General features: G+C 50.4%; 1 protein-coding gene across 1 annotated transcript in view; it reads right to left on the minus strand.

Annotated features, from left to right (window-relative positions):
* mybbp1a (MYB binding protein (P160) 1a) overlaps window positions 1–16,471 on the minus strand; it is a 108,870-nt gene that overhangs the window by 21,100 nt on the left and 71,299 nt on the right. The window contains exons 20-23 of the mRNA XM_085964198.1: window positions 16,284–16,418; window positions 13,941–14,055; window positions 8,223–8,354; window positions 6,295–6,363 (exon numbers count right to left, since the gene is read on the minus strand). Coding sequence (XP_085820324.1) covers window positions 6,295–6,363; window positions 8,223–8,354; window positions 13,941–14,055; window positions 16,284–16,418 — 451 coding nt within the window. The remainder of the gene's footprint in view (window positions 1–6,294; window positions 6,364–8,222; window positions 8,355–13,940; window positions 14,056–16,283; window positions 16,419–16,471) is intronic.

Below are 16,471 nucleotides of genomic sequence, written 5' to 3' on the forward strand. Positions count from 1 at the left end.
GTTTGTGCAGCGTCAATCGAATCCCCAACAGGTACAGCATAAAGCTGCCTCCAATTTGGTGCCAATAGGCAGTCTCCCTCAGAGAGGCCACGGGATGGCTAGTTTAACATGTACATCACATCAAGAGAGGTGCTTTTGCGGGTGAGGCACATTTGTTGTAAGAAGTGGAAGGAGTTTTACTCTGTTTCCAACCCATGCCATACCTGACCTGGGAGTGTTGAAACCATGTTTAGAGAATGGCCTTCATCGTCGGTGGGTCAATATCCTGGAACTCCCTACCTCACACCATTGTGGGAGGACCATCACAAGGACTTCAGTGGTTCAAGAAGGCCCACCACCACCTTTCCCCAAGGGCAACTAGAGATGGCCAATAAATGCCAGCCTTGCCAACATCGCCCACCTCCCGAAATTTCTTATTTAAAAATCCTAGGTTAAGTACAATGGGTGGCAGGAAAATGCAAAACCACAAGAGGGAGCTCCCTCAGGAAAGTGGAGGAAAGAATATGTTCATTAGTGAACCACCTAAAGGCAACCTACTTTATAATCAGCCTCTGCTGATTGCTTGATGGGAGACAGTATAGTTCTGATCTGGATTTCAGAACTGGTATAGTTTAATACCCAAAATGAGCACCAATTCTTGTACATTCTCACCCACCCCCCCCCCACCCCCCGCAACCACTCAATCTACCCGCTTTATGCATCATTGTTCCCCCCACCCGCCCAAGGACATCTCCGAACAGGCACGATTGCTTCCTCCTGTGCTGTAATTACCTCAACCCTGTATTTCCCCGGGCCATAGAACTATTACCTTGCCCATTCCCTTTTCATTTTGTGGCTGCTAAACACACAGCACGTTGACATGTGATCGGATTGCAGAAGAAGAAAGCAGTAAATTTATTTGGCACCTTTCAGATCCTCAGGACGACCCAAAGCACTTCACAGCCAAAGACTTGCATTTTGAAGTGTAGTCACTGTTGTGTAGGAAACACGGCAGCCAATTTCCGCACAGCAAGCTCCCACAGACAGCAGTGAGATAGCTGACCAGATCGTTTTTTTTTTGTTTTTTTTGTTTGGTGTGGGAGACTTCCCTGCTCTTCTTCAAATAGTGCCGCGGGATCTTTTATATCCACCTGAAGGCAGGTGGGACCTCGGTTTAAAGTCTTATCTAAGACGGCACCTCAGACAGTGCAGCACTCCTTCGGTACTGCACTGAAGTATCAGCCCAGATTATTGGCTCAAGTCTAGCGAGGTACCAGGAGGCACTGAAGGGTTAAGCTACAAGGAACCTGTGTCTTTGTTCTGTATGCAAGCCGCAGCAATGGTTATAAATACGAAACAGACAGTGAGCTCAGCCTGGATATAGCTCAGGAATGTTTTCCGATTTAGCCATGTCATTCTTTTCTCACACCTGCTCGTTCATACACCACCTAATGACTGCACACGTTCTCGCTGCATTCCTTACTACCACACACAGGTACAAAGGCAGGAATTATATAGCGTGACTGGACAGCTTCCTGCACCAGGGCTAGAGCCTAGAGATGCCAAGTGTACAATTAATGAATATATGAGTCATAGCCCCTCTCGCTCCATACAACTTCACTTCAATAACTATCAGGTAAATGTACTAACACTGATGACGGAGCTAAAGTAGTGTAGCTATCAGAGTTTGGTCACAAAACACACACTTATGTACGAAGGTAGTTCCTGATGACCGTCTACTTGCCCCCCGGCGTCTGCCACCCATTCACCTGACTCAAATGGATTTGGAAACGAGTGACTCTGAGGGGGGAAAGGCACAAATGGAGAGGGGGAAAAGTAATTTGAATTTAATGATTGGATCAACAGAATCATTTTAAGAGCAGGCATGGTGTGGGGTACAGGATACCTGGCTTCCTCCCAGCTGGCAAGGTGAAGTACAATTACAGCAAAGTAATAAATGTTTTCCGTACAACAGTAGCAAAGCGTGCTCACAAATCAAAGCTTTGATGTCTCCCAATAATTACCAAGGACTGTTAATTATAAAATACTCGGCATTCAGGGAGCTTGCGGTGCCAGAAACAGAAGAAGCCTAAGGTTCCTTATTCAACACATCGCACATTTAGTGAGATCACAGGTAAATGCAGCTAGGTGGGGTTGGCCCAGATTGGAACAGTGCCCTCTCCCTGCCGCCCAGTTCCGTCAGGGCACGGCTCATCAGTCGTGGGGCTCGAGCCTCCAACCTTCCCCTGGGAAGATAGAACCATATCTGAAGTAGGAGTCCCTCTCGCAGCAGCTGCATGGAGCAGAGCATTTAAACATAGCCCACCTCCCTCGTCACTACCAGACGTGCATTTGATAAGCTAACACCAGTTGGGTACAATAAAAGACTGTCACTCTGCACAGCAAACGTTGTGAGGCTCAACCTTCCCAGCTGTGTTATGGCAGAGGGGGCTTTCGAGTAATGGAAGGGCTCAGTCAACTGACGGGATGCAGCCTTGTCACAATGTAGATAAATATAAATACGGCACCGGCCGCCCACCTCCTGCGGCTCTCCTTTGTCGGCGTCAGTCCTCCTGAAACTCACTGCAGCAGCTGCACGGAGCACGGGGCTAAGTGTCTGAATGCTTGCTGTGAAGTTCATTAATCCAGGACGATCACAGCACACAATCATTTTCAAACCACAGGACACCAGGGAGTTGAAAAACACCAGTGACGTAAGAAAGTCTGGCTCGTCAGTCAGACATCAGGAGAACGGAGTGCAGAAAGCTGCATTCTCTTTCCATGTGCTCAGCATGGTCTTGGGTCATGCAGACTCAGCAAGAGCTAATTAGTGGAGAAATGATTACCCTTACTGAATAATGCCACACACTTGGATAACAACAGCTCCATCAATGGTTAAGGGGTAAAATAATACAAACTGGTTCAGCCAGTAGATGGCAACTCATCTCGAAGGGGGCGACATTTTTTGGAAATGTTACTGCAGACATTCCTCAAAGAACACTTTTACAAATGAAACTATTAACAAGAATTACAATCAGCATTCTTTTCCTATTTTTGGGGAAGAATACTTTTTGTTTAAACAGTGGTCATCAGATGGGGCTTCGACAGTGAGTTCCTGATCTTGATTGTGCGAGGGATGGCGAGTGTGTGTGTGTGTAAATGTGTGCCAACATCCCCAGCATCGAAGCTTTGACCACATTCGATCAGCTCTGATGGACGGGCCACATCGTCCGCGTGCCCGATACGAGACTCCCAAAACAAGCGCTCTACTCGGAGCTCCGACACGGCAAGAGAGCCCCAGGTGGGCAGAGGAAACGCTTCAAGGACACCCTCAAAGCCTCCTTGAAAAAGTGCAACATCCCCACCGACACCTGGGAATCCCTGGCCCAAGACCGCACAAAGTGGAGAAGCATCCGGGAAGGCGCCAAACACCTCGAGTCTCTTCGCCGGGAGTAAGCGGAAGCCAAGCGCAGATAGCGGAAGGAGCGCACGTCAACCCAAGCACCCCACCCACCGTCTGCCCCACCTATGACAGAGACTGTAGGTCCCGCATTGGACTCATCAGTCACCTGAGAACTCATTTTTAATGTGGAAGCAAGTCATCCTCGGTTCCGAGGGACTGCCTGAGAAGAAGTGCGTTGGGGTGGGATAGGGTTGGATTAGCCTTGGAGATTCGGTCATTAACAACTTGCAATTATATAGCTCTTTTATCATAGTAAAATGTCCCAAGATGTTTCACAGGCGGGTAATGAGACAAACATTGCCACCAAGCCACATAAGATATTAGGACAGGTGACCAAAGAGGTAGGTTTTAAGCAGCATCTTAAAGGAGGAGAGGGACGTAGAGAGGCAGAGAGGTTTAGGGAAGAGAATTCCAGAGCTTAGGGCCTCGGCAGCTGAAGGCACGTCCGCCAATGGTGGGGCGAATGAAGTGGGGGATGCGCAAGAGGCCAGCTTTACACATTCCAACAGCCAGTGTTAATCTTACTTCACATCACAGTCGAACGCAGTCACCCCTCCCCTTACGTTTCTTTAAATGAGAGAATTCGTTATTTCAACAAAAACAGACAAAAGAAAACAATGATAGCTCATCAGTTGTGCCAACGAGGAGCCAGTATTTCTGTACCCAATCACTGTCCGCTGATTCTTGCTAGAAGGCATACAAGTGCGGGCAAGATTGGACTTGGCAATGAAGCCCTCCACTGCTGAATATCCTGCAGACCCTCACAAACTAGGCTCACACATGAAGGCTGGTTACCCGAGTGAGGGACAAGGAGGCGGAGAGTACCTGTGGAATCGTATCCCAGCGCGGCTGAATGCCTTCAGGAGACGAGGGATGAAGGGAGGAAATAAAAGGAATTCTTATAATACTTTACAGGGAGGCACCCTCTTTAAAGGGATTGTGCTCCTAGCTATTATTGCTGTTTATGATTGTACAGATTACATTCTGGAGCATGGGACCATGCACTAATTGAAGTCTTTCCCTTCAAACTGTGTAGCACTGGTTGTATAAACTATTCAGGCCCGAGAGCCCTCACAAACGGGGGCCTACCGAGTTTGTGCAATCACTACCAGATTTTACGAGGGGCAGCACAGGCTGGAGCGAGAGGTGGATAAGCTCAAGTCAGCAACCTGAACCCCACACGTGCCAGATCCCGTCCTCTGGGGCACAGGCTTCGTGCTGGGCGAGGCTGGCAGCCCAGGTGGCATGAAGCTGGAGTGCCTTATTGCAATGAGCACCGGCTTCCAGTCGCCCAGCTGGCACCCGTGAAACCCTCAGCAGGACTACCTGTGGTACGTGTGTGCCACACCCAGTCAGCAGTGGAAAGCTGCCATACTGCAGCTGTGCCTAAAGAAAGCTGCTCGGCAATGAGAACCGGGCCAAGTGGAAAATCCAACTGAGTATTCATCATTTGCTACTCTAACAGATGAATTAATTAATCAAACATACGGGATCCTGGGCTTTATAAATAGAGGCAGAAAGTAGTCTTGCTAAACCTTTATAAAACACTGGTTAGGCCTCAGCTGGAGTATTGTAGCCAATTCTGGGCACCGCACTTTAGGAAGGATGTCAAGGCCTTGGAGAGGGTGCAGAGGAGATTTACTGGAATGGTACCAGGGACGAGGGACTTCAGTTATGTGGAGAGACTGGAGAAACTAGGGTTGTTCTCCTTGGAGCAGAGAAGGTTAAGGGGAGATTTTAAAGAGGCGTTTAAAATTATGAGGGGTTTTGATAGAGTAAATAAGGAGAAACTATTTCCAGTGGCAGGAGGGCCGGTAACCAGAGGACACAGATTGAAGATAATTGGCAATAGAATAAGAGGGGAGACGAGGAGAAATCGTTTTACATAACGAGTTATGATCTGGAATGCACTGCCCGAAAGGGTGGTGGGAGCAGACTCGACAGGAACTTTCAAAAGGCAATTGGATAAATACTTAGATTCATAGAATAGCACAGCACAGAGAGAGGCCGTTCGGCCCATCGAGTCTCTCGAAGAGCAATCCAGTTAATCCCACTCCCCCACTCTTTCCCCATATCCCTGCAATTTTTTCTCCAAGTATTTATCCAATGCTCTTTTGAAGGCTACTATTGAATCTGTAGCCACCCCCCTATCAGGCAGCGCATTCAAAATCCAAACCACTCGTTGCGCAAACTTTTTTTTTCATATGTCGCCTCTTGTTTCTTTTGCGAATCACCTTAAATCTGGTTATCAACCCCTTCAGCCACTGGAAACAGTTTCTCTTTATTTACTCTAAACCCCGGCCATTTTTTGAGTTAGATCCAAAAATTAATTTAAAAAAAGATGAATTGGACTGTTTCTTTGAACACTTTGGTTCGGAATCTCAAATCTGGAGCATTCCCTTAAAACAAAGAGTGCAGAAAAAAGATAATTCGCTGCTGGCAATCTTTTCCCCTCGGGTCTGAGTACTTGGTACAATCAGTCCCAGTTGGGTTCAATTCACTGTATGCTCTGCTATTAGCACAATGGTTAATGCATTGCATCAAAAGCCTGCCTGCGCCATTTCAACACAAGTGATAAATCCATTAATTAAGATAAAATAAACTGGAACAATTGGTGTGCTGATAGGGTGAAGTGAAACAGAAAAACGGTAAGTGGGACTAATTAGATCACTCAAAGAGCTAGCACAGGCACGATGGGCCGAACGGGCTCCTTCGGCGCTGCAAGATTCTACAACAGCACCCTCCCAGCGAGGAATATCCTCCTCCCATCCCCTACCCAGGATGAAATCAGCCAGCTGGCATCATCAGAGTACGATCTGCAAAAGCTCAGTGAAGGGAGCGGGACTGCTTACCTGCTGGTGCTGCCGGACTCCGTAAGTGATGTACTTGATAGCAACCGGCAGTAACCTATTGCACACGACCTGAAACAGAGGGGGAGAAGCACCCGCATTAAATAACCTCACCTACGACAGAGTCACTGAGAATAACAGAATGAGCGGTGTACGGAGAAAGGGCGGCGCTGTGGGTCCCGCACACTGCTGCAAGTCGTCCCGAGCAGCTAGCTTGTACCAGGAGACAGGCGATGCGCAGGGGAACTGGCTAACATCATACCGCAGCGAGGTAACCACACAGCTCAGGATGGGCAGGGGGGCAGTGAGAAGAGTTGCCAGCAATGCTGCCTTTAAGCTGCGTGGCTTCACAGCCAGCTCACCAGCTTTTCAATGCGAAAAACCGCCTATTTTGAATGGGTTGCGCAGCCCCTTAAAGGACCCCCCCCCGCCAAAAAGAGGAAACATTGGTTACTAGCATTTAATAAAAGATGTGTGATGTCACAGGTGTAACAGAATGTCAGAGGTGAAATATTAAAAATATTAAAATGCAGATCACACATTTTTAATGTACCAAACCTTAGGTAAAAGCAGACACTGGCTCTTCTAACCTACAGTCAACTAGCTGGTTTTATAGCTACGTATCATTTATATTGTAGAACTGTTCAATTTTATGTTAAAGATTTTGCAGTGAGGGGGAGTGAGAGCGCATTTTTGCAGCAAACAACAATCACGATTCCAATTTGCCCTTCATGCACTCTACAGAAATTGCGGCAAGCTCATTTTCACCACTCAAGATTTCCCCACACGAGACGTTCCAGTCTAAATTTACTGTGCGAATGATCTGCTCCACAGCATGACCACAGGCGGTCGGAGCACAGCCTGAACATACAGACGGGCGACATGCCGTGAAGCTGTTTCACTGTGGGCTGCCAGTGAGCTGTGCCTGCTCTTCACACACCACAACATGGGGCATATACACAGCCAACACAGGGAAGCCTTTGAAGCCGACTGGTGTTTAAAAGTGTATCGGTGCGGGGGAAGGGGAGCGAGCCCAACAGCTGGGATCAAATCGCGCCACAATATGAGGAGCGTGCATCAGGGATTATCCCCCTCCCACCCCCCCAGGCGGAGACCCCCAACCTCAGCTGTGAGCAGCCCCCTGTCCAGTGCAGGAGTCAATAAATGCACCAATTGTAATGGACTTGAAGCAGGAAGGTCCAGGTATGGTTCAGTGTGGCTGGTCCTGAATCAACTGGCAGGCTACACGTTGTCTCAATGTCCCTGGGTTAGGGCCAGGGCTCCTGCTCCAGAGATTAAATGGCTGTAGGGCTGGGCCAGGACAGAATCGGGCTCAGCTGCAATGTGCCCCCACCCCCAATGGTCAAATAGCCTGCCAATATCCGCTACCTACTCTCAAATATTAAGAGTGGGCTTTCCAGGCCCCCTGGTAGCCCAGTTGGTAAATGCACCACCTGCGGCTGTACTGAGCCGGACAGGCCCCTAGCTTAATTACCAGCCTGTGCTCCGTGAGCCGATCGTGGCTGTGGGGCATTACAACTGGCATCAGTGCCCAGGGCTAGGGAGAGGGAGAATAGGATCAGCCAGAGTTCCTGCTCCTGATCACAGCCCAGGCACCTCAACCGAGAGAGCGCAGGGGTGGACAAGACTGCAGTCTGACTTATTCGGTCAGGCGCTAATGCCGACACTCGCTCTCGATGCTCACAAGGGGCAGACGGACAAGATACTGGCGGGCCACTGCCACTTGTGGAACTGTAACCCAGGCGAGTGTCGGTGCTTCCAGGAGAGGAGGAGGAGGAGCAGCAGTGGAGGGAACGCCAAAGATAAGGCCCATTCTTCTCGGCTTACACATTTCCTTCCTGATATAGTTTGCAATGCTGCTCGCTTGAAACCCGCTGTGCAGTGCAGCGCAAGCTCCCTCGTGCACTTACAGGGAAACGACTGAAGAGATCGATGAACATGGGTCCGGTGAGGGAACACTTCCGTTTGGTCATAAACTGGGTCAATGCCCCCTGGTAGATTGCAATCACTCGGTCGATATCCAGGCTACCGAGTGAATCGACCTGCAACAAACAGAACAGATTTCAGGGCGAGTCCGGTCACTGCGGATCCACCGCTGCTGGAATCAGGAAAGATGCAAATCCAAATTAATGGTTTTAAAAACTCATTTTATGTCAGTCGATGGGGGAGGGTAAAAATGCTGATTGTTTGAGGTTATATTTACCGGACCCAACTCCGTGTGGTATTACTCTCTCTCCCCCTGTAAAATCCACTTGCAGGTTCTTCACTCCTCCCCTAGCCAATGTGCTTCTGCTCTTGGCTGACTGACAATTGTGCAGACACATCTCATTTTCCCCCCACCCTCGGAGGACTGCAGCGCCCCTCCCCCAGAGGCAGGCGGCTTTCCCATCCCCTGCAGTAGGAGACTTCCCCCTCCCCCAGCCGTGCGTGGCTCCTCCTCCCTTCGCCCGTAATGAGGCAGATGGTGAGGGGTGGGCTGGAGACGTGCACAATGCTCCAAAACCATCCATTGGGGACTTGCGACTGGCCCGAAACCAATTGGAATCGTGACAAGTGCTTTTATTTATAGAAGCTAATGTAGAGTGAGGGACAGTGAATGAGGAAGGCCTGGTCACTCATGCGTGGAACAGACTGGGTATTCCACGCTCCCCAGTGAGCAGTCTGCTTAGTACAGCAGGTGTGTGCCAGGCAGTGTCAGGGCAGCATCTTTTCCAAAGGATTTTGGGTCAAATTTCACAATCTTTGCGCGTGCAGGAAAGACCAGCCCGGCAGAGTATGCAGAGCCTCTCTCGTTGGTGCGATCTCCTTATTAAAGATACTGATTGCAGTAACAAGACACCTTTATGTGGCTTAAAGGAACCCGACTCAGCCTTCTGGCCCCAAAATTCATCAGGGAGTTAATGGGAACACGTGGCTCGGTTCCATCGGTTACACGCCCCACGCAAACGAAAGGCCCTCTACTTCAGATCTATACTGAAGGCTGCGAGATGCTGCTTATCCAAAGTGGCCGATTGCTGCTCATTTACAGCAGGAGGAACCTGTCAAAGTTACTGCGGTCTGCGTGGGGAGGTCTGGCATTAAACTTCACTCGGTGCATGATCCTCGCTGATTCGATCAGATGGAAAGCCCCCGAATAAGAGGGATGAGGCTGCGACTCACTTCCAGGCTTGCATGGACAGTCAGTCACTGATTGGTCTCTTGGGACGGTGCACGGAGGAAAGGTGAAAGGGTCGGCGCATAATCACGCCCCAAATTAAAAGCACCGCTTTTCTTTTAACCAAACGATTGCCGTCAGCATGGCTGAATCAGCCTGCTGTCAGACACCACCCAGCCTGACACAGGTCTGAGAGAGAGAGCAATCTCCCACCATCAGTGTGTAGCCTGAGCCAGTCCCAAAATTTTTTTTAAAAAAAATAAAAAAATAAAAAAAAATTTTTTAAAAAATCGCAGCATTTCAACAAAACACAAAACACAAATCTGCACAGGCAGGCAGCTGGGGAATGAAAATTACAGGCTGCATCAAGTTTGTGTTTTGATGTTACGGCAAAAATTATAAGTTAGATATATTTACACTGAAGGTTGAGGATGAGAATTAGAACACCATCCATCAAATTCGAGTACTGCGCGTTAACAGTCAGCAGTTCTTTACTGAGTGTGTGCCATCTACAGGGTCGACTGCAGCAACTCGCACCCTCCTATTTCTCATCTACATGCTGCCCCTTGGTGACATCATCCCAAAACACGGCATCAGTTTCCACGTGTACGCTGACGACACCCAACTCTACCTCATCACTTCTCGCAACCCCTCCACGGTGTCTAAATTGACAAACTGTTCGTCAGAAATTCAGTACTGGATGAGCAGAAATTTTCTCTAATTAAATATTGGGAAGACCGAAGCCATTGTCTTCAGTCCCGCCACAAACTCCATTCCCTAGCCACCGACTCCTTCCCTCTCCCTAACGTGTCTGAGGCTGAACCACACTGTTCGCAACCTTGGTGTCATATTTGACCCTGAAATGAGCTTCCGACCACATATCCGCACCATAACTAAGACCGCCTACTTCCACCTCCGTAACATCGCCCGTCTCCGCCCCTGCCTCAGCTCATCTGCTGCTGAAACCCTCATCCATGCCTTTGTTACCTGCAGACATGACTATTCCAACGTAATCCTGGCTGGCCTCCCACATTCTACCCAACAAACTTGAGGCCATCCAAAACTTGGCTGCCCCGTGTCCTAACTCGCACCAAGTCCCGTTCGCCCATCACCCCCTGTGCTCACTGCCCCGTGTCCTAACTCGCACCAAGTCCCGTTCACCCATCACCCCAGTGCTCACTGCCCCGTGTCCTAACTCGCACCAAGTCCCGTTCGCCCATCACCCGTGCTCACTGCCCCGTGTCCTAACTCGCACCAAGTCCCGTTCGCCCATCACCCCTGTGCTCACTGCCCCGTGTCCTAACTCACACCCAGTCCCGTTCGCCCATCACCCCCTGTGCTCACTGCCCCGTGTCCTAACTCGCACCAAGTCCCGTTCGCCCATCACCCCCTGTGCTCACTGCCCCGTGTCCTAACTCGCACCAAGTCCCGTTCGCCCATCACCCCTGTGCTCACTGCCCCGTGTCCTAACTCGCACCAAGTCCTGGTCACCCATCACCCCCTGTGCTCACTGCCCCGTGTCCTAACTCGCACCAAGTCCCGTTCGCCCATCACCCCTGTGCTCACTGCCCCGTGTCCTAACTCGCACCAAGTCCTGGTCACCCATCACCCCCTGTGCTCACTGCCCCGTGTCCTAACTCGCACCGAGTCCCGTTCACCCATCACCCCCTGTGCTCACTGCCCCGTGTCCTAACTCGCACCAAGTCCCGTTCACCCATCACCCCAGTGCTCGCTGACCTACATTGGCTCCCGGTTAAACAACACCTCGATTTCAAAATTCTCATCCTTGTTTTCAAATCCCTCCATGGCCTTGCCCCTCCCTATCTCTAAACTCCTTCATCCCCAAAATTCTCCCCGCCCCGGGAGATATCTGCACTCCTCAAATTCTGCCTCTTGAACATCCCAGATTATAATCGCTCAACCATCTATGGCCGTGCCTTCAACTGCCTGGGCCCCAAGCTCTGGAGTTCCCTGCGTAAACCTCTCCACCTCTCTACTTCTCTTTCCTCCTTAAAACCTACCTCTTTGACCAAGCTTTTGGTCACCTGCCCTAATTTCTTATGCGGCTCGGTGTCAATTCTTTGTCTTATAACACTCCTGTGAAGCTTGGGACGTTTTACTACGTTAAAGGCGCTATATAAATACAAGTTGTTGTTGTTGGCTTCTTCGGCAGCGCTTCCCAAACCCGCGACCTCTACCACCCAGAGAGACAAGGGCAGCAGGCGCATGAGAATACCACCACCTCCACGTTCCTCTCCAAACCACACACCATCCGTACGTGGGAATATATCGTCGTTCCTTCATCGTCGCTGGGTCAAAATCCTGGAACTCCCTCCCTAACGGCACTGTGGGAGCACCTTCACCACACGCACTGCCGCGGTTCAAGAAGGGAGCTCGCCACCACCTTCTCGAGGGCAATTAGGGATGGGCAATAAATGCTGGCCTTGCCAGCGATGCCCACATCCCAGGAATGAATTAAAAAAACAGGCGAGGTGTGAGGGCCCAATGATGGATGCCAGCAAGACCAAGTTGAGTAAACGATGAGGTAAAGCCAGAAGACTGCGAGAGAGAGCTGATTTTACGGTTCGGGAAAAGAGTTAGATTGAGACAGGATGTGGGGAGGATTGAAGAAAGAGCAAGAGGAGGTAGATTGGTTGGGGTGGGGAAGAGAGCAACAAAGTCTGGACCTGGACTGGGAACACTTGAGATTTAACATCTGAGAGAGATGGCAGTGATTCTTATCCCAGACGGTTAATCGCTGACAGAGGGAGGGAGCGTAAGATAACAGGAGACATTGAGAGGGAGCACATGAGAGGAAAACATTTATCTGGCTATTTTCCACATTTATCAGCCCTATATCAAACACTAACACCAATACTTTGTGTGGCCTAGTTTGACTTGTATTTTTGTATGTGGGAGCTTTGCGTTGGGACCTCAGATTAAAATATTATTAAATGCCGATATGGAGGGGCTGATAGCACAGTGGGTTTGCACACTGTCCTTTCACCTGCAGGGCAAGGGCTTGTGCACACCTAGTACTGGCAAGAAGGCTTCTTCTTTCTATTGGCTGTACGGCAGTAATGTGTCAGGGCAGTCTCAGGGCCCGAGCCCACAATGCAGCACAGACTGAGAACTCCATCAGAGAGACAAGACTGCTGTTGGGAAAAGGAATCGTTCACATGGGTGCAGTGGGGATTGTTCCCAACACTCGAATAAAGGCACACTGTTGGGGTAGAGTAGACTTTCTCCTTCAGTTGTGCGGTGCCTAGTCCAAGAGTGCTCAGTGACAATTTTGGGTGCTAGAGGTGGGAATGTTTCCTTTCCCTAACACTTGACATCCCTCACCTTAAATGAGCATAAATTATTTTTTTGAAACTGAAGAAACAAGTAGGCTTACTTCTTCGGCATAAATAATACAATTAGGATCCTCAATGGATTTTTACTGACTGTTTGTGACAAGTGTCAGTGGCACCAATCTGACAACTCACTAGTCATCATTACAAACGTCACAGGTAGCTCCCTGGCCCCACATGTAAAAGTCTGGTAGCCAGGTGGTAAAGGATAGAATACTGGAGCCTAGTCTTCAGTCACTTACAAGCCTTTATTTACAGAGAGACACATTACATACCGCGCATCCCCAAGATAAGCATCCTCCCCCTTCCTGAGCCTGCTCACATATATATGAACACAAGAGTCGTCAGTTAATACCCACCATCTGAATACAATTAACACCACATACATTTCCCCGTGCCCCAGTCTGCTCCATGGTTTCCCCGTGCCCCAGTCTGCTCCATGGTTTCCCCACGCCCCAGTCTGCTCCATGGTTTCCCCACGCCCCAGTCTGATCCACATTTCCCCACGCCCCAGCCTGATCCACGATTCCCCACGCCCCAGTCTGATCCACGTTTCCCCAAACCCAGTCTGATCCACGTTTCCCCAAACCCAGTCTGATCCACGTTTCCCCGCGCCCCAGTCTGATCCACGGTTTCCCCAAACCCAGTCTGCTCCATGGTTTCCCCACGCCCCAGCCTGATCCACGTTTCCCCACGCCCCAGCCTGATCCACGTTTCCCCACGCCCCAGCCTGATCCACGTTTCCCCACGCCCCAGCCTGATCCACGTTTCCCCACGCCCCAGCCTGATCCACGTTTCCCCACGCCCCAGCCTGATCCACGTTTCCCCACGCCCCAGCCTGATCCACGTTTCCCCACGCCCCAGCCTGATCCACGTTTCCCCACGCCCCAGCCTGATCCACGTTTCCCCACGCCCCAGCCTGATCCACGTTTCCCCACGCCCCAGCCTGATCCACGTTTCCCCACGCCCCAGCCTGATCCACGTTTCCCCACGCACCAGTCTGATCCACGTTTCCCCACGCCCCAGCCTGATCCACGTTTCCCCACGCCCCAGCCTGATCCACGTTTCCCCACGCCCCAGTCTGATCCACGTTTCCCCACGCCCCAGTCTGATCCACGTACCTGACCAGTTTCAGTTTCCGGAGGCCCCTCTTGCTTTTCTCGCTCTTCACTTGCGGCAGCTGCTGCAGGTTCGCTTGGGTTTCCTTTAAGAACTCTGAAGAGATAAAGGGCTCCACTGCAAAGCACAGGTATTGAGGTGATTAGAACAACCAGTCCAAGTGAAACCACCACTCAATTCAGCTTTCTCGCCACCGGGAACGAACAAATGTAACAACAAATGAAATGTTACTGCCACCCCTGGAAAACCAAATCCAGGAAACCCATCTCATAGCTTTTGGGAAATTCAGCCAAACACCAGGCTTGAGAAATGGGGATTAATGAACATAATAGATAGAAGCAGATGTAGGCCATTCGGCCCTTCGAGCCTGCTCCGCCATTCAATATGATCATGGCTGATCTTCTACCTCAACTTCACTTTCCTGCACTATCCCATATCCCTTGGTTCCCTTAATATCCAAAAATCTATCGGTCTCTGTCTTGAATATACTCAACGACTGAGCCTCCACAGCTCTATGGGGTAGAGAATTCCAAAAATTCACCATCCTCCGAGTGAAGACATTTCTCCTCATCTCAGTCCTAAATGGCCGACCCCTTATTCCGAGACTGCTATCCCTGGCTCTAGACGCCTCAGCCAGGGGAAACATCCCCCCTGCATGTACCCTGTCATGCCCCTTAAGAATTTTATACGTTTCACTAAGATCACCTCTCATTCTTCTAAATTCTAGGGAATATAAACCTAGTCTACTCAATCTCTCCTCATAGGACAATCCCCCCATCCCAGGAATCAGTCTGGTGAACCTTCGTTGCACTCCCTCTAGGGCAAGTATATCCTTCCTTAGGTAAGGAGACCAAAACTGTACAAGTCCAGCGGTGGGGCATGACAGTTTCACATATTTGGGACATGGGCTGAAAGCAGACAGGCTTTTTGGGGGCAGAATGTGTAGAACATTCATGCATTGCTGGTGTACGATTCCGCTCAAACCACCATTAATTCTGGACATATAGATAGGATGTTCAGTGCTTACACATTAATGAACTGGAAATTGAACAATATCATAAAACAAAGCAAACTAAGCTGTAATACAGACTCAAGGGTCTTTGACAAAATCTTGACTCTTTGGTAAAGAAAGAACTGGATTTCTGTAGCACTTTCCACATCCTCAGGACATCCCGAAATGTTTCACAGCCACTTTAAAGTGTAGTTCCTGTTGCTTTGTGAGCAAACATGGCAACCAATCTGCTCACAGCAAGGTCACACTCCAGAGACTTGAGCACAAAATCTAGGTTGACACTCCAGTGCAGTACTGAGGGAGTGCTGCACTGTTGAAGGTGCCGTCTTTCGGATGAGACATTAAAGCGAGGTCCCGTTTCCTACATTACAAGAGTCAAAAAAACACTTAAATGGCTGTAAAACACTGAGGCGGCCTCAGGTTGTGAAAGGCACTGTATAGATGCAAGTCTTCCTTTCTGTCGTGGCGATTCACTGACCCGGGACAGCTTTGGTTTCAATCATAGATTTTTTCCATAAAAAAAGGACCAACACACAACCAAACCCACTTCCTCCAGCACTGGTGGCATGTGGAACTGTGCGATAACAGATCACAGCCCCTGCTAACCCTGGCCTGACTAGTTCAGCCCCACTCTGTGAACCCAGACCCGAGCAGTTTACTCTCTGCGAACCCTGATCTCAGCATTCACCCCCTGCAAATCCTGACCCCAGTAGTTCACTCTCACCCTGCGAACCTTGACCCGAGCAGTTCAGCCCCTGCGAACCCTGACCCCAGTTCAGCCCCTGCGAACCCTGACCCCAGCAGTTCAGCCCCTGCGAACCCTGACCCCAGCAGTTCAGCCCCTGCGAACCCTGACCCCAGCAGTTCAGCCCCTGCGAACCCTGACCCCAGCAGTTCAGCCCCTGCGAACCCTGACCCCAGCAGTTCAGCCCCTGCGAACCCTGACCCCAGCAGTTCAGCCCCTGCGAACCCTGACCCCAGCAGTTCAGCCCCTGCGAACCCTGACCCCAGCAGTTCAGCCCCTGCGAACCCTGACCCCAGCAGTTCAGCCCCTGCGAACCCTGACCCCAGCAGTTCAGCCCCACGAACCCTGACCCCAGCAGTTCAGCCCCTGCGAACCCTGACCCCAGCAGTTCAGCCCCTGCGAACCCTGACGCCAGCAGTTCAGCCCCTGCGAACCCTGACCCGAGCAGTTCACCCAGTGAACCGAGCCGAGCAGTTCACCCCCACCCTGCGAACCCCGACCCTAGCAGTTCACCCTCACCCTGATCCCAGCAGTTCACCCCTGCCCTGTGAACCCTGACCCCAGCAGTCATTCTGCGACGTGCTGTACCTGAAACAGTAAAGTGACACCGAAGAGTCTGGCTGCTTGCAGGCTCGATTCAACAAACGCTCCATCAACACGTGCAGATCCTCCTTCATCTCGGAGATGTCTCGGCAGTAGCGCTTGGCTTTGCACAGCTGATTCCTGCAGGAGAACAGATCTTTCAGTTTGGGGGAGGGAAGTCACAGAAAATTACA

This window comes from Somniosus microcephalus, chromosome 22, assembly GCF_052327205.1.
Source record: "Somniosus microcephalus isolate GS21.2 chromosome 22, FLI_Smic_1.0, whole genome shotgun sequence".
NCBI classification, from domain to species: Eukaryota; Metazoa; Chordata; class Chondrichthyes; order Squaliformes; family Somniosidae; genus Somniosus; species Somniosus microcephalus.